A 25,056-nucleotide genomic window follows, 5' to 3' on the forward strand; every position below is an offset into this window, starting at 1 on the left:
TGTAAATCTGTGATTGTTTCAAAATAAAAAGTTAAACACGCATGAACAAACTTATCAGAACAAACGGAGACCACTCAAACGACAGTGGCTTTGTAAACCAAATGGAATATAAGTTTCTGGGTTACAGAGTGCATAGAAGGTAAACTAATTAAAAAAGAAATACACCACAAGCTGGGCTTCCCAGGTGGCGCTAGTGCTGAAGAACCCGCCTGCCAATGCAGGAGATGCAAAAGATACGGGTTCGATCCCTGGTCAGGAAGGTCCCCTGGAGGAGGGCATGGCAGCCCACTCCAGTGTTCTTGCCTGGAGAACCCCCTGGACAGAGGAGCCTGGCAGTTACAGTCCACAGGGTTGCAAAGAGTCGGAAAGGATTGAAGCAACTTAGCACACACACTCATATCATACCACAGGCTAGTTCTTATGAAAAGTCTCAGTTTAGGAAGATGAAAACGTGTTGGAGGTGGATGGTGGTGATGGTTGTACAACGATGTGACTGTACTTAACACCACTAAACCGAACACTTGAAAATGGTTGAAGCGGTAAATTTCATGTTATGTATATTTTATCGCAATAAAAAATATTCAAACTGTGGGAGGGAAAAAAGAATCTTATGTCCTTACAGCATTTGGGTGAAACTTAAATAGGTTTAAAATTGAATTTCTCTTTCAGTCATCAGATAACTGCTGGAGGCTGGCACTGCACCCATAACCTTACATCTCTGAGCTCACAGTCTTCAGTCATCAGGAGCTAAGCGTTGTCACTGTCCCCAGTTCACAGGGAAGGACTAGGGACAGGAACATTCTCAGTCATGTGCCAGGGTGATGGAACCAGAAGCAAAAAGGAATTCAGGCCATGTCACTGCCCTCTGCCACTGTCCATGTCAAGCACACATCAAGCTTGCACCAATCTTGCACCACTTTTGGACTTCCCTGGTGGATAGGAAACCACTCGCCAATGCAAGAGACGTGGGTTCAATCCCCAGTCTGGGAAGATCCCACAGGCCGCAGGGCAACTAAGCCCTGCACCATCACTACGGAACCTGCACACTCTGGGCCCGCCAGCTGCAACTGCAGAAACCCGTGTGCGCCTAGAACCTGTGCTCCGCAACAAGAGAAGCCCCCCCCCCCAAAGCAACGAAGACCCCAAATAACTGAATTAACAAGTGGAAAAAGAAACATACTTCTGTACCACGTGTGTACTTTCTACAAGCCTCAGTATAACTGAAGTGCTATGCTCTAACGTGACACACAACGTTCAAATAACTGATCTCAAGAGACCAACTCTCTCTAAGAAATCAAGGGACAACCCTTCTATTGAGGACTTTAGTTTTAAAGATATCTTCACCATATTTGCTGGCTTCTCTTATAAACCATCTTCAGGGGACTTCCCTGGTGGGCCAGTGGATTAGAATACCCCTGCCAATGCAGGGGACACAGGTTCGATCCCTGATTTGGGAAGATTCCACATACCGTGGAGCAACTAAACCTGTGTGCCACAACGACTGAGCCCATGTCCCAAAGCCCGCGAGCCACGACTGCTGAGCCGGTGAGCTGCCACTTCTGGAGCTCACGTGCCTAGAACCTGCGCTCTGCAACAGGAGAAACCCCCACAGTGAGAAGCCCGTGCACCACAAAGAAGAGCGGCCCCTGCTTGCTGCAACTAAAGGCCCGTCAGCAACAACGAATACCCAGTGCAATCAAAAGTTAAAAAAACAGAAACAAAGCTTCAAACTGCTGTTAACCTTGACCAAGTGATCAAGGCCAGAACTATCAGTGGTAGGATTTATTGACAGCACATACCTCCGACATGAGGCACTGAGAAGTACACAACCTTGCTTCTGTGAGATTTCTGCCAAAGACGCACAGCCTCAGTCTAATTATGCAGAAACAATGGACAAACCACACTGAAGGACTCTCTATAGAATGGCTGAGCCGTCCTCAGCAGAAGTATGAATGTCATGAACGAGGACCAACAACGGAGAAAACTTCACATGTTGGTGGTAACCAAGGAGACAGGATGACTATATGCAGCGTGGATCCTGAAGCAGAAAGAGGGCATTTAGGGTCACACCCAGGGAAATTCGAATTGCTCAGTTACAGAGCATTGCACCAACGTCAGTTTCCTGGTTTTAATCACTGCACTATGGAAACAGTGACAGACTTTATTTTCTTGGGCTCCAAAATCACTGTGGATGGTGATTGCAGCCATGAAATTAAAAGACACTTACTTCTCGGCAGAAAAGCTATGACAAACCTAGACACATATGAAAAAGTGGAGACATTGCTTTGCTGACAAAGGCCTGCACAGTCAAAGTTATGGTTTTTCCACTAGTCATGTACGAATGTGAAAGCCGGACAATAAAAAAGGGTGATCGCCAAAGAATTGATGCCTTCAAACTGTGGTGCTAGAAAAGACTTGAGAGTCCCTTGGACAGCAAGGAAATAAAACCAGTCAATTCTTAGGAAATCAGCCCTGAATTGGAAGGACTGATGCTGAAGCTTAAGCTCCAATACTTTGGCCACCTGATGTGAAGAGCTGACTCACTGGAAAAGACCCTGATGCTTGGAAAAATGGAAGGCAGGAGGTGGAGGAGGCGATAGAGGATGAGATGGTTAGATGGCATCACCGACCCAATGGACATGAGTTTGAGCAAACTCTGGGAGATAGTGAAGGACAGGGAAGCCTGGCGTGCTGCAGCCCATGGGATTGCAAAGAGTCGGACACGACTTAGTGCCTGAACAACAACAACCGTTTTGAAGGTGTTGCCACTAGAAGAAGCTGGGAGAAGGGTATATTAGAACGCTCTGTACTCGTTTTTCAACTTTTCTGCAAGTCTAAATTAATTCAAAATAAAAAGTTTTTTTTTAAACAAAAGAACTTCCAATGGCAGAAACTTCCATGGGGCTTACTTTGGATGCTTAAAACAACCAAAACAAAATTGTTCTACTTTCCGAATTCTGTAATGTTAGATCCTTTTGTAAAACAATGGAATGCCACAATGCCTCTGAGGTTTTATACACAGAATGCAGCTGCTTGTTACTCACTGGCAACAGTGCATCTCTGGTTACAAACTATGAAATGAATGAGTGTAATACACCAGGGCTGTGACAAGTCAGAAGTGAGTCATCTGAACCACTGCTGCCAGAGAGGGATGTGACGAGCGAGACGGCTCAGGATGCGTGTTAGGACTGAGCCAGGACCAGGGCTATGAAGCGGCTGCGGGCCTCGAGCCACACTGGCAGCACCTTCTCAACGGCCTACCTGTCTTTTCCTTGATCTCGCAGAGCACACTGTAGAGCGCAGGCTTCATCCGATGGCAATTCAGAGCATGCTTTCTGAAAGAGAGGCGACAGAGGCGCATGTGAGAAGGTGAAGAGTCATTCTGGGTGCGAGAGTAAAGGCCCTCCATCCTGAGTCTGCCAGTTCTGTTGAAATTTCCTATGAAAGGACAGAACCGTAGCATTTCAAATAAATTCAATTTGTACCAAATCCAAACAGTAATATTCAAATATTCAAGACATTGCTCCTTAAACACCGCAAATTTGAGTAACACAAATATGAAATTTCAAAGTCCAGTAATTTGAAAGCTGTTCGCATGTTGCCCTATAGCAGCCTTTCAGTGCATAAGTAAAACCCCAACGGAACTATCCCAGTGTCCTGCAGTGTTAATTTAGCAGGACTGATGCTGAAGCTGAAGCTCCAGTACTTTGGCCACCCGATGCAAACAGCCGACTCATTGGAAAAGACCCTGATGCTAGGAAAGATTGAAGGCAGGAGGAGAAGAAGAGGGTGACAGAGGATGAGATGGTTGGATGGCATCACTGACTCAACGGACATGAACTTGGGCAAACTCCGGGAGATGGCGAGGGATAGGGGAGCCTGGGGTGCTGCAGTCCATGGGGTCACAGAGAGTCAGACACGACTCAGTGAGTGAAAACCAGCAACTGAGCAGCTTCTAGGTGCCACGCACGATTCCAGTGCCACAGAGACACAGAGGAGTTCCCGAGCAGCTAGGGAGGAGACGATGAGACACCGCACAAACAAACACACCCTGTCAGCGGGGGCAGGCGCTTTCTGGTGGCTTAAACTAGAGTGACTAGAAGGCTTATTGGAGTTTGCATGTCTCTAAGGTGACATCAAAGCCGAGATCAGAGTGACAAGGAGAAGTCAGGCGGGAAGAGGCCCAAACAGTAAATGTTTAGGCAGAGGAAACAGCCAGTGCCAAGGCCCCAGGTGTGGGGTTTCCCTGGTGGTCCAGTGTAAGGATCTGCCTTGCAATGCCAGGGACACTGGTTCCGCCCCTGGTTCAGGAAGCCCCCTCGTGCCTCGTGGCACCACAGCTACTGACCCTGTGCTCTGGAGCCCACATGCAGCAACTACTGAAGCGTACAGGCTCGGGAGCTTGTGCTCCCCGAGAGAAGACCCTGCCACGAGAAGCCAAGTCCTTCAGCTAGAGAGTAGCCCCGGCTCTGCCTAACTGGAGACAGCCTGCGTGCAGCAACAAGGACACAGCGCAGCCAGAAGCAATAAATAGTGGGTAAAGAGAGCAGGGTGCTGTCGGGTAAGGGGTGAGGGAGACAGCCATATGGCTAAGTTAGAGAGGCAGGCGGGGCTGACTGGAGAGTCTTGTAAGTCAGGGGAAGGGCTCTGGCTTTTGCTCACAGTGATGGAAACTGTGGCTGGCAGAGGAATGGCCCCCAAAGATGTCGGTATGGTGACCCTCAGAACCACTTAAGAGAGAAAAAGGAACTCTCAAGAAGATTGATGTTAACGACTTTGAAGCGGAAGGATTAACTTGGATTACACAGATGGGCACAATCTAATTCATGCGTCCTTTCTCTTCTTCAAATTGAAGTACAGTAGAAATGGCAACGCACTCCAGTATTCTTGCCTGGAAAACCCCATGGACAGAGGAGCCTGGAGGGCCACAAGTCTATGGGGTTGCAGAGAGTTGGCACGGCTGAACACACACGCATACATACATAGCTGATTTACATCTAATCATGTGTTCTTACAAGCGGACAAACTCTCCCAACTGTGGTCAGTGAGAGAGAGGCAATGACACAGGGTCAGAGACGCTGTGTTGTGGGCTTTGAAGATGGAGGGACTGTGAGCCAAGGAAGGCAGGTGGGACAGGCAAGGAAGTGGACACTTTCCCAGAGCCTCCAGTAGGAATCCCCTGCTGACACCTTGATTTTAGCCCAACAAGAGCCCTGTTGGACTTGGAACCTACAGAAATGGAAGATCATAAATTTGTGCTTTTGAAGCTACGATGTGGTCATTTGTCACAGCTGGCAATAGGAAACTAACACAGGAAGCGACGGAGGATTTTACAGGGTGGTTTCACGTGATATGTACTGTACTTTTATTAGTGCCGACTTTTTTGAGATATAACTTACACGTCATAAAGTTTACCCTTCAGGGTGTATATAATTCAGTGACTTTTGACTAATTCGTGACATGCAATTCTCACCGCTACCTAATTCCAGGACACTTTCATCACCCCAGGGAGAAATCCTGTTCTCATTAGTGGTCATTCCACATTTCTCCCCTCTCCCACTCAGCAACGCCTGACCTGCTTCCACAGATTTGTCTGGACATTTCATATAAAAGGAAGCTGCACAGCATGCGGTCTTTGGTGACATAGAGCGCGTTTTCAAAGTTCATCTACGATACTGTGTATCGGTGCTTCCTTCCTTTTTATAGGCAACTAATACTCCATTGTTGGATTATATTTTGTTCAGCTGCTCATCAGTTGATGGACATCTGGGTTATTTCCACCTTTTGGTTATTACCAATAATGCTGCTAGGAACATGAATGTGTAAGTTTCTGTGCGACCACATACCTAGGGAGAATGGTTGGATCATATAGTAACTCTGCATTTAACTTTTTAAGGAAACGGCCAACTTTGGCACAGTGGCTACATCATTTCCCCTTCCTTTCAGCAGCTTAAGAGGGATTCAATTTCTCCACATCCTCAACACTTGTTTTTTTTTTTTAATTATGGCCACCCCTGTGGGTGTGAGGTGGTATTTCACTGTGGTTTGGATTTGCATTTGTCTAATGGCTAATGACGTACATCTTTTCAAGTATTTATTAGCCACTTTTTTTTGGCTGTACTGGGTCTTCATTGCTGAGTGCGGGCTTTCCCTAGTTGCACTGAGCAGGCTTCTCATGGCGCTGGCTTCTCTCGAGGAGCACAGGTTCTAGGCATGCGGGCTCCCCTGGTTGCGGCGTGTGGCTCTAGGCCGTAGGCCTCAGTAGTGGTGGCGCTGGGGCTCAGTAGCTGCGGCTCTCGGACTCTAGAGCGCGGACTCAGAAGTTGTGGCACACGGGCATAGTTGCTCCAAGGCTTGTGGAATCTTCCTGGACCAGGGATCAAACCTGGGTCCCCTGCACTGGAAAGTGGATTCTTATCCACCATGCCACCAGGGAAGTCCTATGAGCCTTCTTCTTCTTTTTTTCTGGTATATTTGGTCTCTTTATTTTTAGCATTTACTGGAGTATGATGATTTATGGGCTTCCCAGCTGGCTCAGTGGTAAAGAACTTGCCTGCCAATGCAGGAGACCATGGATCCCATCCCTGGCTTGGGAAGACCCTCTAGAGAAGGGAATGGCAACCCATTCCAGTGTTCTTGCCTGGGAAATCCCGTGGACAGAGGAGTCTGGTGGGTGGGCTACATTCCATCAGGTCACAACTTAGTGACTAAACAACAGCAACAACAACAGATCGTTGGTCTACAATATCGTGTCCTTTCAGGTGCACAGCAGGCCACTCTTTAGAAAAATGTCTGTTCAAATCCTTCACTTACTTGACTGCACTGGATCTTAGTTGCATCAGTCGCGGTCTCCGATGTGTCCTGCGGGGTCTTTTGTTTTGGTCACAGACTCTGTCTTTTGTTGTGGCCTGCTGGCTCCAGAGTGCATAGGCTCAGTGGCTGCAGGGTGAGGCCTCAGTCGCTCTGTGGCAAGAGGGATCTTAGTTCCCCGACCAGCGATCACACTCTAGTTCCCTGTATTGCGAGGCAGATTCTTAATCACTGGACCATCAGGGAAGTCCCCTTTGCTCCTTTTTAAATTAGGCTCTTTTTTATTGTTGAGTTGTAAGACTTCCTTATATATTCTGGATACTAGATGCTAATGTGATTTGCAAATTTTTTCTCCTATTCTATAAGCTGTCTTTTGACTTTATAGTGTCCTTTGAGGCACTATAAAGAAAGTTTTTCATTTTTCATTTTGATGAAATCAAATTTATCTATTTTTTTTCTTCTGCTGCGTGTGCTTCAGGGGTCATATCTAAGAAGCTGTTGAGACTGGAGGGCTTTGGGGGTTTGAGTGTTGAGCATGTTTGGGGGAGGGTCTGGAAAAGAGGGCTGTGTTTTGATCAGGTTATACCTGAGATCCCTATAAACTTCCCAAGAGGAGGAATCACGTAGGCAGATGGCACACAGGCATGGACTCAAGGCTGGAGATAAACAACATAAATGTTAGCGGAAACACTGTCTGAAACTGCCCACCCTGGCCAGGCACCATAGTAACCATTTATGTGTTATTTTGTGACAGGAGGTCCTGGTAAGAAATATGGAACTAACAAGCCACCACCAGTGCGAAGAATATGCAAAAGGTCAAAAGGAGACGCCATATGTCCTACCAACCTCCCAGGATCCTTCTTGCTGGAATCCATCTTGGCTGAGTGATACGTGCACCACCAGGAAGGACCCTGAGTCAGAATGATTGGCCAGAGACGATCTGGAAACTAACCGCATCACCATAAAACCCGAGACTGCGAGCCACGTGGCAGAGCAGTCCTTCCGGTTTCCCTTACTCCCCTTCTCTCCGCCCAGGCACCCCTTCCCAACAGAGTCTCTTGTTCTGTGAGCTTGTGTGTCCTCTCGGACAGTTCATTTCTGAGTGTTAGACAAGGGCCCACCCTCTGGCCCTGGGAGGGGTCCACCCTGCCTTCTTGCAATGTAAAGATGGAGCCTTGGGCCTAGAGATGGCACTTTTAAGTCACAAGACTTGAGGGAATCACCACGGGAGAATGTAGATAGAGGAACCCAGGCCCCAGGCTCAGCCATCTGGCCTTGGAGAGGCCAAGCAGATGAGAAAGTCCTGCAGAGGAGACTGGGGCCCAAAATGCCAGTGGGGAGGAACCAAGAACAGTTTCAAAGACAGAAGCGTATTCTGTGAAAAATGCTTCTGAGAGGTGAAGCAGGAGAAGAGACCTTGGATTTAGCAACATGGAGGTCACTGGTCACTGACTCAGCAGAGGGAGGAGAAGGCTGGGAGAGGGTGGGTGGAGGCGGGAGAGGAAGTGGAAGTAGCAACCACAAACTCTGACACCATCACAAAAAGCAGCAGAGAAATGCAGAGAGCGCTAAAAGAAAGGGTGTATATTAGTCATGTTGAAAATTTTTCTTATTTTATTTACTTTTTAAAAATTCATGCATGCATCCATTCATTTGGCTGCACCGGTCTTAGTTGCGGCATGTTCTGTCTTTTATGATGCTTTGACTTTGACATCCTGGGGTAGGGAGAGACCGACTTTCCCAGGGCTACCTAAATCCACAATACTTGCCTGAGTGTGTCTTTCATACGCAAACTCAAATCCAAGGCCCACACTCTTAACTACTGCTTTATCCCTCAGCATCAGTCAAGATGCCCCTAGCCCTAAATCACCCCAGGTGCCAGGTACCAGATGAGGAGAGAGGAACTGCTGAAATTATTGAAAATATCCGGTCCCAAACTTGCTTGGTTGTCTACCCAGCCTCACTGCTTCCTTCTCACACGTGCATGCTAAGCCGCTTCAGTCATGTCCGACCCTTTGCGACCCTATGGACTGTAGCCTGTCAGGCTCCTCTGTCCATGAGATTCCCCAGCAAGGACACTGAAGCGGGTTGCCATTTCTTCCTCCAGGGGATCTTCCTGACCCAGGCAGTGAACCTATGTCTCTTATGTCTCCTGCATTGACGGGCGGGTTCTTTACCACTAGCGCCACATCATGGAAATCATAATAAAGGCTCCAGGCCATGCTTTCTCTTCACTTCTGCCCCTGTGGCGCTTCCCCACGTGGCCCTGCATGGCGTGGACTGCCTTCTCTCAGTAATTTTAAGTGATGAACTCTTCTTTTGAAGTTGTCTCTGTCTTTCATCTTATTATACCTGATTAAAAGCAAATCCTAGGGATTTCCCTGGCGGTCCAGTGGTTAAGAATCTGTCTTCCAATGCAGGGGACTTGGGTTTGATCCAGATCTCACATGCCTCGGTACCGAGCACATAGCAACTAGCGGGCCGGCGTGCTCTAGAGTCTGTGCCCCACAACTAGAGATCCCCTACGCACCGCAACTGGAGGAAAGCTGGCATGCCACAATGGAGGGCTCCTGAGAGGCAAGGAAGACCCAGCACAGCCAAAAAAACAAAAAAACACCCACCCAAATCCCAGGTACAAGTCAAAGACAGGGAGAGTCAAGGGAGGTTTTTGTTTCTTTGTGTGTTTTTAGAGATGGGAGACACCAGCACATATTTATATGCCCAAAAGCCAGTCTAGGGAGGGGATTTGGTAACACAAGAGAGAGTGAGGATAACTGTAATCTCAAGGGTGTATATATATGTGAGAAGTCGGCATACAAATTTGATTGTTTGTAGCTAGGCTTCAATAGTACATGAACTGAGAAATTCCAGATGTACAAGCTGGATTTAGAAAAGGCAGAGGAACCAGAGATCAAATCGCCAACATTTATTGGATCATAGAAAAAGAAACAGAATTCCAGAAAAACATTTACTTCTGCTTCATTGACTACACTAAAGCTTTTGACTGTGGGTCACAAAAAACTGGAAAATTCTTAAAGAGGTGGAAATACCGGACTACCTTACTTGCCTCCTGCAAAACCTGGATGCAGGTCAAGAAGCAATGGTTAGAACCAGACATGGAACAAAAGACTGGCTCAAAATTGGGAAAGGAGTACATCAAGGCTATATATTGTCATCCTGCTTATTTAACTTACGTGTAGAGTACGACATGAGAAATGCCCAGCTGGATGAAGCACAAGCTGGAATCAAGATTGCAGATCTGAAGAGGAGAAGCGGATGGGAGAAATATCAATAACCTCAGACATGCAGATGACACCACCCTTATGGCAGAAAGCGAAGAGGAACTAAAGAGCCTCTTGATGAAGGTGAAAGAGGAGAATGAAAAAGCTGGCTGAAAACTCAACATTCAGAAAACTAATATCATGGCATCCAGTCCCATCACTTCATGGCAAATAGATGGGGAAATAATGGAAGCAGTGACAGACTTTATTTTGGGGGGCTCCAAAATCACTGCAGATTGTGAGTGCAGCCATGAAATTAAAAGATGCTTGCTCCTTGGAAGAAAAACTACAGCAAACCTAGGCAGCATATTCAAAAGCAGAGATGTTACTTTGCTGACAAATGTCCTTATAGTCAAAGCTATGGTTTTTCCAGTGGTCATGTATGGATGTGAGAGTTGGACCTTAAAGAAGGCTGCACACCAAAGAATTGATGCTTTTGAACTGTGGTGTTGGAGAAGACTCTTGAGAGTCCCTTGGACTGCAAGATGTCAAACCAGTCAATCCTAAGGGAAATCAATCTTGCATATTCATTGGAAGGACTGATGTTGAAGCTGAAGCTTTAATACTTTAGCCAACTGATGTGAAGAGTCTACTCATTGGAAAAGACCCTGATGCTGGGAAAGACTGAAGGCAGGAGAAGAAGGGGACAACAGAGGATGACATGGCTTGATGGCATCACCTCCTACTCAATGGACATGAGTTTGAGCAAGCCCTGGGAGATAGAGAAGGACAGGGAAGCCTGGCATGCTGAAGAAAATGGTTTCACAAAGAGCTGGACATGACTGAGCGTCTGAACAACAACAAAATGCCATTATTTTAACATTTATTGCTGCTTTGAATGTTTAAAAGCATTTATGATTTTAAACCCTATAATGCTGTCATCTAAGCATCCATTATTAAAAGATGCTGCCAAGGACACATAATGTACCTGAAAACCAGTAGCTTCATTATGGAAGCCAGATGTGATTAACACTCTGAGAAAGGTCAAACACCTGCCACAACGCACTATAATATTGATCCAAGGGAGAACGCCCTCATTTTCAAATGCTTTCCAAATTTACCAGGTGCCCCTGCGGGATGCCTTTCAAAAGGTTAGGGTTGGGGTGCAGAGCTAAGATACACATCTGTGAAGCCAAATATGAGAAGGTTAATGGGCGATGAGATTTGGTGCTCTGCAAAGCTGAACCCAAATGTTAGTCTTTCTTACACAGTGTACAGTAGTTGATCACATAGGATATTATGCCGAAATGGTTTCCTTCCATAGAAGCAGTTATTATCATCATAAAAATGGACTCTGGTTAGAGCTTGTTATCCTCTGTGATGTAATTCTAAAAATACAAGGAAAGAGGAAAGAGAATAAAGTTGGCTGCTTTGCTTCTCAAAGGGGATTCTAGGAAAGTTTATTCCCAGGTCAGTTTCCTGCTTATAAAACATCTTACTTAAGATACAGTATAGTGCTCGCTTTGGCAGCACATATACTAAAATTGGAACGATACAGAGATTAGCATGGCCCCTGTGCAAGGATGACATGCAAATTCATGAAGCGTTCCATATTAAAAAAAAAAAAAAGACACAGTATAAAGGCACCTTTGAATGAACACAAAGTGATTTCACAGAATGTTTTTTGTGGTTTATTATAAACAGTAAACAAATGTCTAAACATTCAGCATGTTCCTGGCCTAGAGGTGATCAGCTGACAGCAAACCATCAATGATCTCATAAAATATGACAGACCAGGGAGTTCACAGCATCACCAGAAAGGATGGATTATTTTCTGCGATGGACACACCCTGAGGTGACCCCGCTGAGTGTGATCTTCTCTCCTTGAGTTTGGGCAGATTCTGTGACTTGCAGGGCAGCAACGGTGATGATATAGTCTTGCCTGTGGTTTTGTTACATTATGTTATGACTCCAGTTTAGTAGACTGGGGAATGTAACCTGTCATCCTTGAAGCCAGGACGTCCATGCTATGTTGTGAGAGGGCCATCACGCGGAACTCTAGGGAGTCTCTTAGAGTTGAGAGCAGATCCCATCTGACAGCTGGCAAGAAAATAAGAACCTCTATCCTATAACTGCAAGGAACAGTTCTGCCAACAACCCTATGAGACTGGAAGAGGACCCAGAGCTTCAGATAGGAACACAGACCAGCCAGCACCTTGCCTGATGCCTTGCAAGACCCTGAGCAGATGACCCAGCTCACATGTGCCCAGATTCCTGCCCATGGAAACTGAGATCACAAAGGTATGTTGTTTCAAGCCATTAGGTGTGTGGTAATTTGTTACATAGCAACAGATAACTGACCAGATAGTAAGGCAGTGAATGGGGACTGTGGGCAGAAAAACAAGGTCTGTGTTGGCACCTCTGGCAAGTACATCACGTGTTCTGCCCAACCAAGTATCTGCATTAAAACAAAACAAAATGTTAATGTTTATGAAGACGTAAAATTCCAATGAATGAGAAACGATAAATCCTTTAAATAAACTTCTGAGGATAAACTAAATTAAAAAACAAATCTGTGAGTATCCTTTTAAAACCAACCTGTAACAAAACTATTATCACATGGAATCATGCCAGAAAATGAAAGCATTCAGCTTTACCACCCTCCAACCATGCTTATTCAATATTTACGGGACAAACACTGAGGCACTACTATATAGTAGTCACTGTACAAGGAGAAAGACTGTGGCAATGAATAGAACATGAATCACATCCTGGCTACTACCAACAGTGTACTACAGCCTCTAATTTTAATTATTATTTATTTTTTCAAATTATGGAATGATCTGCCTTCCTGAACAAAGTATTGTTTCCTTTCATTTATTTTTGGGGTAGTTCTTTACTAATTTTTTATTAAAGTATAGTTGACTTACAATTCTACATTAGTTTTGGGTGTGTGTGCATGCTAAATCACTTCAGCGGTACGCAGCTCTTTACGACCCTATGAACTGTAGCCCACAGGCTCCTCTGTCCATGGGATTCTCCAGGCAAGAATACTGGAGTGGGTTGCCATTCCCTTCTCCAGGTGATCTTCCTGACCCAGGGATCAAACCCAGGTGCCCTGAGGCTCCTGCTTGGCAGGTGGATTCTTTACCACTGAGCCACTAGGAAGCCCAGTCTAGGGTGTATACCATAGTAATTCAATGTTTTTATAGCTTATACTCAAAACAAAGTTACTATAAAATATTGTCTATATTCCCTGTGCTGTGCATAAAATTCCTCAGTTCAGTTCAGTTCAGTCACTCAGCCTTGTCCGACTCTTTGCGACCCCATGAATTGCAGCACGCCAGGCCTCCCTGTCCGTCACCAACTCCCGGAGTTCACCCAAACCCACGTCCATCAAAGTCGGTGATGCCATCCAGCCATCTCATCCTCTGTTGTCCCCTTTTCCTCCTGCCCCCAATCCCTCCCAGCATCAGAGTCTTTTCCAATGAGTCAGCTCTTCGCATGAGGTGGCCAAAGTACTGGAGTTTCAGCTTTAACATCATTCCTTCCAAAGAAATCCCAGGGTTGATCTCCTTCAGGATGGACTGGTTGGATCTCCTTGCAGTCCAAGGGACTCTCAAGAGTCTTCTCCAACACCACAGCTCAAAAGCATCAATTCTTCAGCGCTCAGCTTTCTTCACAGTCCAACTCTCACATCCATACATGACTACTGGAAAAACCATAGCCTTGACTAGATGGACCTTTGTTGGCAAAGTAATGTCTCTGCTTTTGAATGTGCTATCTAGGTTGGTCATAACTTTCCTTCCAAGGAGTAAGCATCTTTTAATTTCATGGCTGCAATCACCATCTGCAGTGATTTTTGGAGCCCCCCAAAATAGAGTCTGACACTGTTTCCACTGTTTCCCCTTCCATTTCCCATGAAGCGATGGGACTAGATGCCATGATCTTCATTTTCTGAATGTTGAGCTTTTAGCCAACTTTTTCACTCTCCACTTTCACTTTCATCAAGAGGCTCTTTAGTTCTTCTTCACTTTCTGCCATAACGGTGGTGTCATCTGCATATCTGAGGTTATTGATATTTCTCCTGACAATCTTGATTCCAGCTTGTGCTTCTCCCAGCCCAGCGTTTCTCATGATGTACTCTGCATAGAAGTTAAATAAGCAGGGTGACAATATACAGCCTTGATGTACTCCTTTTCCTATTTGGAACCAGTCTGTTGTTCCATGTCCAGTTCTAACTGCTGCTTCCTGACCTGCATACAGGTTTCTATAACTTACTTATTTCATAACTACTAGTTTGTGCCTTTTAACGCCCTTCACCTATTTAGCCTCTCCCCCAGTCCTCTTCCCTCTGGTAACCACTGGTTTGTTCTCTGTGAGTCTGTTTCTGTTCTATTTGGTCACTTGCTTTATTTTTCAGATTCCACATATAAGTGAAAACACACTATGTATCTTTTTCTCTCTGACTTATTTCCTGAACAAGGTCTCATTTTAAATTATTGAGAAATTTGACTTAGAGATACATCCAAAGATCTTATCCCTTAGAATAGGATACTTCTTGAAAAAACTTCCCTAAGAGCAACAATGATCAAATACCTCAACAAAAGATGGAATCAAATCCCCTTAATTATTTTCGTTTCTGAAGAACTGTTTTAGCTGACAAATATTATGTACCTCCTGGAGACAGACCGAGGTGAAGAACAACAATTAAAGACATGGTCCCTACCCTGAGGAAATAAAATCTTGATGGAAAACCTAGAAACTCACAGAGGGTGCCGAGCTCCAGAAGGGAATGCAATCCAGGAGGCAGATGCCCCTGGCATTTTAAAATAAACTTCTTAGTAAACTAGGAAGAATCAAATCATAGTAGGTATCATCAATCATTTGTACAGTCATTCAAAAAACAAACTTACACATAATGAAACAAAAACAGCTAAGTAAATAGGAGCTGAGAATATGTCCTGATACCCAAGTTCAACCATGGAAATCATTACAGCAATTTTAGCAAAATGAAGCCTTGAATCAGGAGCTAACTTTGGCACCAGGAAACAAGGACAATTATTCAATACAACACAAGAAAAACTCTGTAGGACTTGAATGAAAGAGCAACCTTTATGTAGAATAAGTTTAAGACTGCATAAAGTTCATTTCAATGTTCTTATTTCCTAATTTGCCCGTGGACTGGTCACGATTGACACTGCCGCGAAATTTCTTACTGAAAACCATGGAGAGATGAGAATCTCTCTGAGCACAAGATGAAATGGCTACTCACTATCTGCTCCAATACATTCAAACCCCTCAGCAAAGTATTTGAGGCTCTTCACCAGCATCTCTCTGACCTGCTCCCTCCGCTGGTCTTGGGAGTGAAAAGTGAAAGTGAAAGTTGATCAGTCGTGTTCGACTCTTTGCAACCCCATGGACTATACAGTCCACGGAATTCTCCTGGCCAGAATACTGGAGTGGGTAGCCGTCCCCTTCTCCAGGGGTCTTGGGGGAAGTCCTACCTTTCTGTCAAGTCCAAGACTCCAATGGCTTGGCCTGTCCCAGCCTGGATTCATTACTCCCTCCTCTGTTCCATGACAGCGCTTACCAAGTCTGGCCTGGGCATGATGAAGGCCTCAACTTACACATTTTAGGAAGTCCAGGCCAGCACCACACTTGGCACAATAATTGGGCAAAGATTTGTTGAATTTCACTGAAGGAAAGGCAGAGGCTAGAGATGTCAAACTAATAGAGGAGAAATGAAGTGGCAGAGCTCAGACATCTCTAGACTGACGTAGAGCAAGTGGAGAATCAAAAACTAGGGTGGAACCGTAGCTGCCACGGCCAAAGAAGAGAGGAGAAGCCAAAGGCACATAGGGCTCGGTTGGGAGCCCCTCCTTCCTGGTCTAGTTATAGGGCTGAGCTCCTGGTGGGCACTCATCCACTCTAAAAATGAAGAGAACATATTAAGGGGTTTAATAACGCTGCATGACGAGAGAGACAATCAAAGAGGATGATGGCCAGAACACACCACATTTGGAGAATTCCCTAGAGGTCCAGTAGTTAGGACATTGGCGCTTTCACTGCTGGGGCCTGGGTTCAACCCCTCGTTAGGGAACTATGATCTTGCTAGCCTCATGACATGGCCAAAGGGAGGGGGTGGGGAAGCACTAGATTTGGGCAGGAGAAAGTGATGAATAAAGAAGAAAGGTGCTTTAATAAGAACTAAGAGCAAGAGTCCTTAAACCACTGGAAGGCTCAATCTGCAAGAGAAATGAGTGTCTCAAGACATTTCTGAAGAATGGATGGTCGAGAAGAGCCAATGACTGCTCAGCTTTCTTCGGATCCAGGACCAACACCTGAGGAAGGATGGAGTGCTTCAAGAAGTACTTATACAAGGGGCAGAATAAACGTCATGCTCACTCCTTGCTTGGGGCTTGGCAAGGAATTCATGCTCAACTGGACAGCAGAGAAGACAGGCAGTCACCCCGCTGAGTCCCCGCCTTGCCCTCCACTCAGGTCTGACAGAACCACATGTTCCATGCCTTCCTTGCACACATGCCTGCCCCAGCCTGGAATACTGTTGCCTGCTTAGCCTAGGCAAAGCCTCTCATCCAGGCCACAGTCACCTCCTCGGGGGATGCTTCTGACACCCAGCCTGCCTTCAGCTGGACACTGGGGTCCCAGGGTGCACATTCCACGGGCTCTCATCTTGCTGACAGGTAGTCTCTCTTGCCCTGGCTGATCGATTCCTCATCACACTCTCTCTGGTCGCCCCTGCACTGCACTCTGCGGTGTCTGCCTCTCCTGAACTGTGAACTTTTGCGACTCACTGCTGTATCCCCAGAACCTGGCACAAAAGGAAAGGTTACTGAGCAGTTGAGATTAAATGCTTAAGAAGGAACTTGAAAAAACAGCTTCTGATGCTCCAGTCCAGCTTTCTAGTCTTCCACAGTCCTGGGGCAGCTCCAAGCTCCTCTGAGTGATGTCATGCTCCAGGGAGCCCGTGGGGCACCGGGAGAACAGGGAGGACAGCAGGTCAGCACCAGAGTTCAAGAGAATAAGGCCAAATCTCCAGCCACCACACCCTAGTCATCGGACCTCAGGCAAGTTCTTACTCAGGTCCCGTTCCTCTTCTAGAAGCTCAGTGAAACCACCTACTTCCTAGGGTTTTTGGGAGATTTAAATGAGAGACAGAAATGATGGCTGCCGTCATCATCATCAACCACTGTATTCTGAAAGAGGTGCTGAGTGCTGTGCTGTGCTTAGTCACTCAGACGTGTCCGACTCTTTGCAACCCCATGGACTGTAGCCTGCTAGGCTCCTCTGTCCATGGGATTCTCCAGGCAGGAATACTGGAGTGGGTTGCCATGCCCTCCTCCAGGGGATCTTCCCAACCCAGGGATAGAACCCGGGTCTCCTGCATTGCAGGTGGATTCTTTACTGTCTGAGTCACCGGGAAAGTCACACTGTCACTTAAATGACTGAAGCCTGCTCACTTGTGAAACTTTTCTGAAACAGTCACATATTACTTTACTTACTGATAAAACCACTTCAAAAGGGATTTTGCTGTGATCCTAGATAGCTTCAGGAAATCGTTTTAAAACCAGCAAAGTCCACCTCTTGGGAAAAGTACACCAAGGACAGCAAGACTTTCCTTTGGCACTGGATCAAGTCAAGCTAAGTGTGTTAAGCTAGAAGCAGAGCTAAAACCTGCAAGCAGGCTAAGGACACAGACTGCCAGGCGCCAAGTCGACTTGCATTTACAGAACCTCCTTAAGGGTGATGAAAAAGAAAATTTGAGTGCTGAAATTTTACTTCCCGGGTTTGGACTAATAGATCCTCTCTTGCTAATGCTATCTGGCTTTAGGAAACTATGAACCATAAATTCCTCTTCTGGCTCCTTGCATTCTTTGACGGGTGTGCTTAAAGGCTGAATGCTCTCTGATATGCACTAAGATGCTTACGTCTAATGGTCTCTGTTCCCACGTTTAGTATCCCAGACGTACTGAGACAAGGGGCACACCATTCACTTGCCAGTACATGCCTCGCCATTTGAGTAAGTTCTAAGAACAGTCAAATTTACGTCATCATCATCTTTTAGTATTCAAAGCTTAATCCATATTATAAGTAAAATCTGCAGAAAAACTGGAGGAATTAAGAAAGTCATGCAAATTTTGACCAGTAGAAAATATCTTACAAGTCATATAAGTAAAAATCCAATTAAAAAGCGTTTCTTCCTAAGGAAAGTTATGAAGGTCCTAATTGAAGTGTCCATTATGTTGCCTAAAAGCCAACCTCTTAATATAACCTTTTTAGTTTCAGGTACACCACCCCATGTGCCATGTAGCTAGCTCCTAACACATGTATAATAGTGATGGATTTTTTTAATCATATAATCTCATCTGTTGCATTGTAATCCCTTTTTAAAATTTCTATTTATTTAATGAATTTATTATTTGGCTGCATCAGGTCTTAATTGCGGCGTGCAGGGCCTTTCAGTTGTGGCATGTGGGATCTAGTTCCCCAGCCAGGGATCGAACCCGGGCCCCCTGCTTTGGGAGCACAGAATCTTAGCCACTGGACCACTAGGGGTCTCTCTTCATCATATTTTTATTTGTTATATATAAAGCTTTTTTGCCCTAAAAACCTTAGTACCAATCCCCATTGGTCATTTGCTATTATACTCAAATTCAACAAACTAACACAAATTTGAGCTATGGTTTTATAGGCTATGTACAGAAAATATTAGAAACAACGCCTGGAACCTCTAAAACCTGACTTCCCTGGACTGGAAATTAAACAGACCCTGAAACAACAGGGCCCTAAGCCCCCAGGTCAAAAGTATCATCTAGAGGGGAAAACAATCAACTATTTTCTGATTTTTACTTGGTTCATTTCTAATTTTCTTTCTATATTAAGTAGGCAAAACAACACTAATATGTGACCCTTGTGGTTAATTTTAAATTCCTTATGCCCACGCACAATTTGGGCTCAAAAATAATTTCCATTTGTCAGATTAACCATCTATTCAAGAAGATCAAACCAGTCAATCCTGAAGGAAATCAACCCTGAATATTCATTGGGAGGACTGTTGCTAAAGCTGAAGCTCTAATACTTTAGCCACTTGATGTGAAGACCCAACTTCTTGGAAAAGACCCTGGTGCTGGGAAGGATGAAGGCAGGAAAAGGGGACGACAGAGGATGAGATGGTTGGATGGCATCACTGACTCAACGGATATGAATGTGAGCAAGCTCTGGGAGATGGTGAAGGACAGAGACACCTGGGATGCTGCAGGCCATGGGGTCACAAACAGTCGGACACTGCTTAGCGACTGAACAACAAAAGCAAGGTAAAATGATCCATGAAAACTGAAATAAGTGCCACACTCTCATCCCTACTCTTTTTTTTTTTTTTCCATCCCTACTCTTGAGAGTCCAACCTCTCCAAGGGTGGTCAGGGATCAGCACCCTTGGGAGATGGTTAGAAATCTGGACTCTTCGGCCCCACTGGGACCTGGCACATCAAAATCTGCAACGCAACAGGATTTCTGCAGAGATCTGCTGCAGGTCCAGCCGAGAGACACACTGCTCTAAAGCACAGTTGTCTGGAAATTTCTGCAGTGACGGAAATGTTTTTTACCTTCATTAATACAGTAGCTATTAGCCACATGTGGCTACTGAGTACTTGAGATATAGCTAGTGTGACTGAGGAACTGAATGTTTAACTCTGTTTACTTTTAATGCATTTTATTATTTCTAATTATTATTATTTTTTTGCTGGCATGTGGGATCTTAGTTCCTCAACCAGGGACTGAATCTGTGCCCCCTGAAATAGAAGTGCAGAGTCTTAACCACTGGGATGCTAAGAAAGTCCCCAATTTTAACGCATTTTAATTTAATTTATGGCAAGGGGCTACCACAATGGACAGTGTAGTGAGTACCTGCATTTCCTTGCAAGCAAACGGTCAAGAAGTGACCATAACAGCCAAGTCTGCCAATCTGCCAGCGCAATCCTTCTGTCCTCCCAACACGCAAAACGACCTGAAGGCCAGTCCTCTTTAGCTGCTTCTCCCAGAACATCAGGCCTGAAGCTGGGGCTCCAGGGTGACACCGCTGACCATTCTGCTTCCTTTTTTTTTTAAGGTAAGAAGTGGATTTATTTAGATTCAGAGGGAAGTACACTCCACAGACAGAGTATGGGCCATCGCAGAGGGCGAGTGGTGAAATTTGGCGTGGTTAGTTTTTATAGACTATTTTTGCTCAGGGTCTTGATGTCTCATCGCAGAAACAATTCAGTGAGAGACAAGTGATAGGTAAGAAGTAGGTTTATTTAGATTCAGAGAGAAGCACACTCCACAGACAGAATGTGGGCCATCGCAGAGGGCGAGTGTGGCCCCTTTCTAAATTAAAATTTCCAAAACTCACCCGTCAGCTTTGCCAGGTCCAGAGTTTTCACCCTGACTTCTTAGGAATCTCACTACTAGACAAAAAGTAAGTCCACCAGCCTTTGATGACTGGCAGCTTTCAGATCCCAGGGCACCTGAAGCCTGAGGATTCTCAAAGGTGTGGTATACAAGCACACTGTTTGGGGCCACGGTAGTGGGGTGGGGGACCAGAGATTGCACCAGATATTCAAAGCGGCCCACGATTCAAACACTGGTTAAGAACTCTGGGAGGAAGGAAGAACTTTGGAGCCTGACTGTCCTGACAGAAGAGCCTTCAACCGGAATCTGGCAATCTCATAAACCCTTCATAAAGGGTTTCAAAGGTATCCATAAAGGCATTCAAAAGAAGCAAATGAAAAAAAAAACTATGTCAACTTCAAAATGTAAAAGGCACTATTATAAAAAATAAGGCTATACATGATAGAGCGATATACTCAGAAAATCTTTGGCAAATGAGAGAAAATTTTCTGCCTTCCTGGTTCCATATAAGAAATAAATGAGGACATGGTCAGTGAAAGGCCCAAGTCAGAAACTGTAAAACTGTCCCTTCTCCAGGAAAACCTCAGGGTGTCACCCAAGAAAGTCAGAAGATCATTCAAGGAAACTGGTTATCCCTTACACAGGAAGTCTCCAGCTGACGAGGGCTGAATTTCAACTAAGACGGTGCATGCCAAGGTCCCCAGTGTCCATCTACTATCTGTGTAGCCGGAAGGAAGAACGATACCCAGTTCACTATTCCAAGACTCCATCAAGCTGAAGCTATAATGACAAAATGAATTACACACAAGCACGTGGAGCTGCCCTCCTAATAACGTGGAAGGGTGTAAGAAAAATCCAGGTTTAAGGAGGACACGTGTGCTTTCCTTCTTTAAACACATTTAATGGTGACAAAGTGGGCTTCCCTGGTGGCTCAGTGGTAAAGAACCTACCTGGGTTCAATCTGGGGGTCAGGAAGATCCCCCATTCTAATGTTTTTGCCTGGGAAATCCCACGACAGAGGAGCCTGGCAGGATACACTCCATGGGTTGCAAAGAGTCAGGTATGACTTAGAAGCTGAACACACATGCATGGACAAAGCAGGTTGAGAGGGCCTCAGATCTGAGATGAAAAGCTTTTTCTTGCCAGCCAGTTGGGCTAAATGGATTCCAGGGGCTATGAAGGAGTCGGGAGGGCACAGAGAGAGCGCAGGGTCAAAAAGGCTAAGAAAGGTCTCACCCAGGTGGCCAATTAGGAAAACAGTCTGCTCCCCTGCCCAGGTTGATAATCTACCTGGCTGCTGGGTTTACTATGAAGAATGAAGTAAAGTGTTAGTCGCTCAGTCATGTCCGACTCTCTGCAACCCCGTGGACTTCAACCCGCCAGGCTCTTCTGTCCACAGAATTCTCTAGGCAAGAAGACTGAAGTCAGCAGCCATTCCTTTCAAGGAACAGGCCCACCCAAGCTGTGTTTTCTCCGAAATGGAGTAAGTGGCCCGCCCACTAGAGGACTAAAGACTGGTGTCTGGACTTGGGTGACTTTTAGGGCCCGAATTCATCTAGAGACTACGCAGGAAGCAGAGCAGATGTAAAGCTCCCCAAAGTCTCAAAATAGACACCCCAGGGTACTTTCTACCTCAGAAAGAAAACAGGAATCAGCTACCTAACAGTTATGTGGTGGTAAAGCAAGTACCATACCCTCCCTTTTCAGTTTCTTAGGTTTCAAAGAAAAACGACTCTCTTTGAGAACAGTAAGTAGTGACTGCATTCCATTCTAAAGCCTACCTAAGGGAGTTGAGACTCGAGATTGACAAGAGAAAAGCAGCAGCCTCGGGGCTGTGCTGGGGTGCCACATGCCTGAGGAAGGCCGTGTCTGAGCAGAGTTCAAGCTGCTTAAGCAGCTCCAGGCCTAGAACAGAAGGAACTGAAAACGCTGCTTCCGTGGTTCCTTGGTGTGAACAGCCCATTTTCCCTTTTCCCTAGCTCCAACCAATCCTTCCAGAATCTAAGTGCCACAAAACTTGACTGAATACTAGGTGCCAGGTATTGTGCACAGCCCTGGGAATACAAAGGAAAGCACAACAATGCCCTTGCTCTCAGACTGGCTTAGCAGACAGGGTCTCACAGAAGGGCACCCTCTTCTGGCTCAGCTCTTTGTGCCAGGAATCACCTCTATCTGCACACTGCTATTATGATGACTGTTTATAAGTCAGTCTCCCCCACACCTTACTTCTGAATGAGCTTATTATAAGAGAACCTCTTAGCCATCCTGGTTTCTGTAGCACCTAGCACACTGCTCCAAGGGGGTGGGGGTGGAAGTATATATATGTGACACTCTTAACTTTCCAGATAGAGGCCTTGAAACTGTGGAAAGAATTGGCATGTTATAAGAAGCAGAGGAAAGAAAGTTTGAAGAATGCCTGCCACATCCACCTTTTACTTGCCTCCTCTGTTTCTGGGGCTGCTGGCTTTGTAACCTGTCCTCCCTAGAAGGTTCTAGGCACTATACAATTCACAACTCCAGACCCTGGTCCCATCCCTAGGGACCATCCTTTACCCCAAACAGGTCCCATTCAACAAGACCTTATCTTCGAAAAGGGCTTTGCTATTTTCTAATAATTCAGTTCAGTTCAGTTCTGTTCAGTCGCTGAGTCGTGCCCGACTCTTTGCGACCCCATGAATCACAGCACGCCAGGCCTCCCTGTCCATCACCAATTCCCGGAGTTTACTCAGACTCACGTCCATCGAGTCAGTGATGCTATCCAGCTATTTCATCCTCTGTCGTCCCCTTCTCCTCCTGCCCCCAATCCCTCCCAGCATCAGAGTCTTTTCCAATGAGTCAGTCAACTCTTTGCATAAGGTGGCCAAAGTACTGGAGCTTCAGCTTTAGCATCATTCCCTCTAAAGAAATCCCAGGGCTGATCTTCAGAATGGACTGGTTGGATCTCCTTGCAGTCCAAGGGACTCTCAAGAGTCTTCTCCAACACCACAGTTCAAAAGCATCAATTCTTTGGCGCTCAGCTTTCTTCACAGTCCAACTCTCACATCCATTCATGACCACTGGAAAAACCATAGCCTTGACTAGACGGACCTTTGTTGGCAAAGTAATGTCTCTGCTTTTCAACACGTTATCTAGGTTGGTCATAACTTTTCTTCCAAGGAGTAAGCGTCTTTTAATTTCATGGTTGCAATCACCATCTGCAGTGATTTTGGAGCCCCCCAAAATAAAGTCTGACACTGTTTCCACTGTTTCCCTATATATTTCCCATGAAGTGATGGGACCAGATGCCATGATCTTCATTTTCTGAATGTTGAGTTTTAAGCCAACTTTTTCCACTCTCCTCTTTCACTTTCATCAAGAGGCACTTTAGTTCCTTTTCACTTTCTGCCATAAGGGTGGTGTTATCTGCATATCTGAGGTTATTGATATTTCTCCCGGAAATCTTGATTCCAGCTTGTACTTGATCCAGTCCAGCGTTTCTCAGGATGTACTCTGCATATAAGTTAAACAAGCAGGGTGACAATATACAGCCTTGATGTACTCCTTTTCCTATTTGGAACCAGTCTGTTGTTCCATGTCCAGTTCTAACTGCTGCTTCCTGACCTGCATACAGATTTCTCAAGAGGCAGGTTAGGTGGTCTGGTATTCCCATCTCTTTCAGAATTTTCCACAGTTTCTTGTGATCCACACAGTCAAAGGCTTTGGCATAGTCAATAAAGCAGAAATAGATGTTTTTCTGGAACTCTCTTGCTTTTTCCATGGTCCAGCGGATGTTGGCAATTTGATCTCTGGTTCCTCTGCCTTTTCTAAAACCAGCTTGAACATCAGGAAGTTCACGGTTCATGTATTGCTGAAGCCTGGCTTGGAGAATTTTGAGCATTACTTTACTAGCATGTGAGATGAGTGCAATTGTGCGGTAGTTTGAGCATTCTTTGGCACTGCCTTTCTTTGGAATTGGAATGAAAACTGACCTTTTCCAGTCCTGTGGCCACTGCTGAGTTTTCCAAATTTGCTGGCATATTGAGTGCAGCACTTTCACAGCATTATCTTTCAGGATTTGAAATAGCTCAACTGGAATTCCATCACCTCCACTAGCTTTGTTCTTAGTGAAGCTTTCTAAGGCCCACTTGACTTTATACTCCAGGATGTCTGGCTCTAGGTGAGTGATCACACCATCGTGATTATCTTGGTCGTGAAGATCTTTTTTGTACAGTTCTTCTGTGTATTCTTGCCATGTCTTCTTAATATCTTCAGCTTCTGTTAGGTCCAGACCATTTCTGTCCTTTATCGAGCTCATCTTTGCATGAAATGTTCCCTTGGTATCTATAATTTTCTTGAAGAGATCTCTAGTCTTTCCCATTCTGTTGTTTTCCTCTATTTCTTTGCATTGATCGCTGAAGAAGGCTTTCTTATCTCTTCTTGCTATTCTTTGGAACTCTCCATTCAGATGCTTATCTTTCCTTTTCTCCTTTGCTTTTCGCCTCTCTTCTTTTCACAGCTATTTGTAAGGCCTTCCCAGACAGCCATTTTGCTTTTTTGCATTTCTTTTCCATGGGGATGGTCTTGATCCCTGTCTCCTGTACAATGTCATGAACCTCATTCCATAGTTCATCAGG

General features: G+C 45.4%; 1 protein-coding gene across 1 annotated transcript in view; it reads right to left on the reverse strand.

The window, feature by feature from the left end:
- PBX4 (PBX homeobox 4) overlaps positions 1–25,056 on the reverse strand; it is a 63,007-nt gene that overhangs the window by 36,034 nt on the left and 1,917 nt on the right. The window contains exon 2 of the mRNA XM_018051502.1: positions 3,262–3,335. Coding sequence (XP_017906991.1) covers positions 3,262–3,335 — 74 coding nt within the window. The remainder of the gene's footprint in view (positions 1–3,261; positions 3,336–25,056) is intronic.

Source organism: Capra hircus, chromosome 7 (assembly GCF_001704415.2).
Source record: "Capra hircus breed San Clemente chromosome 7, ASM170441v1, whole genome shotgun sequence".
Lineage (NCBI taxonomy): Eukaryota > Metazoa > Chordata > Mammalia > Artiodactyla > Bovidae > Capra > Capra hircus.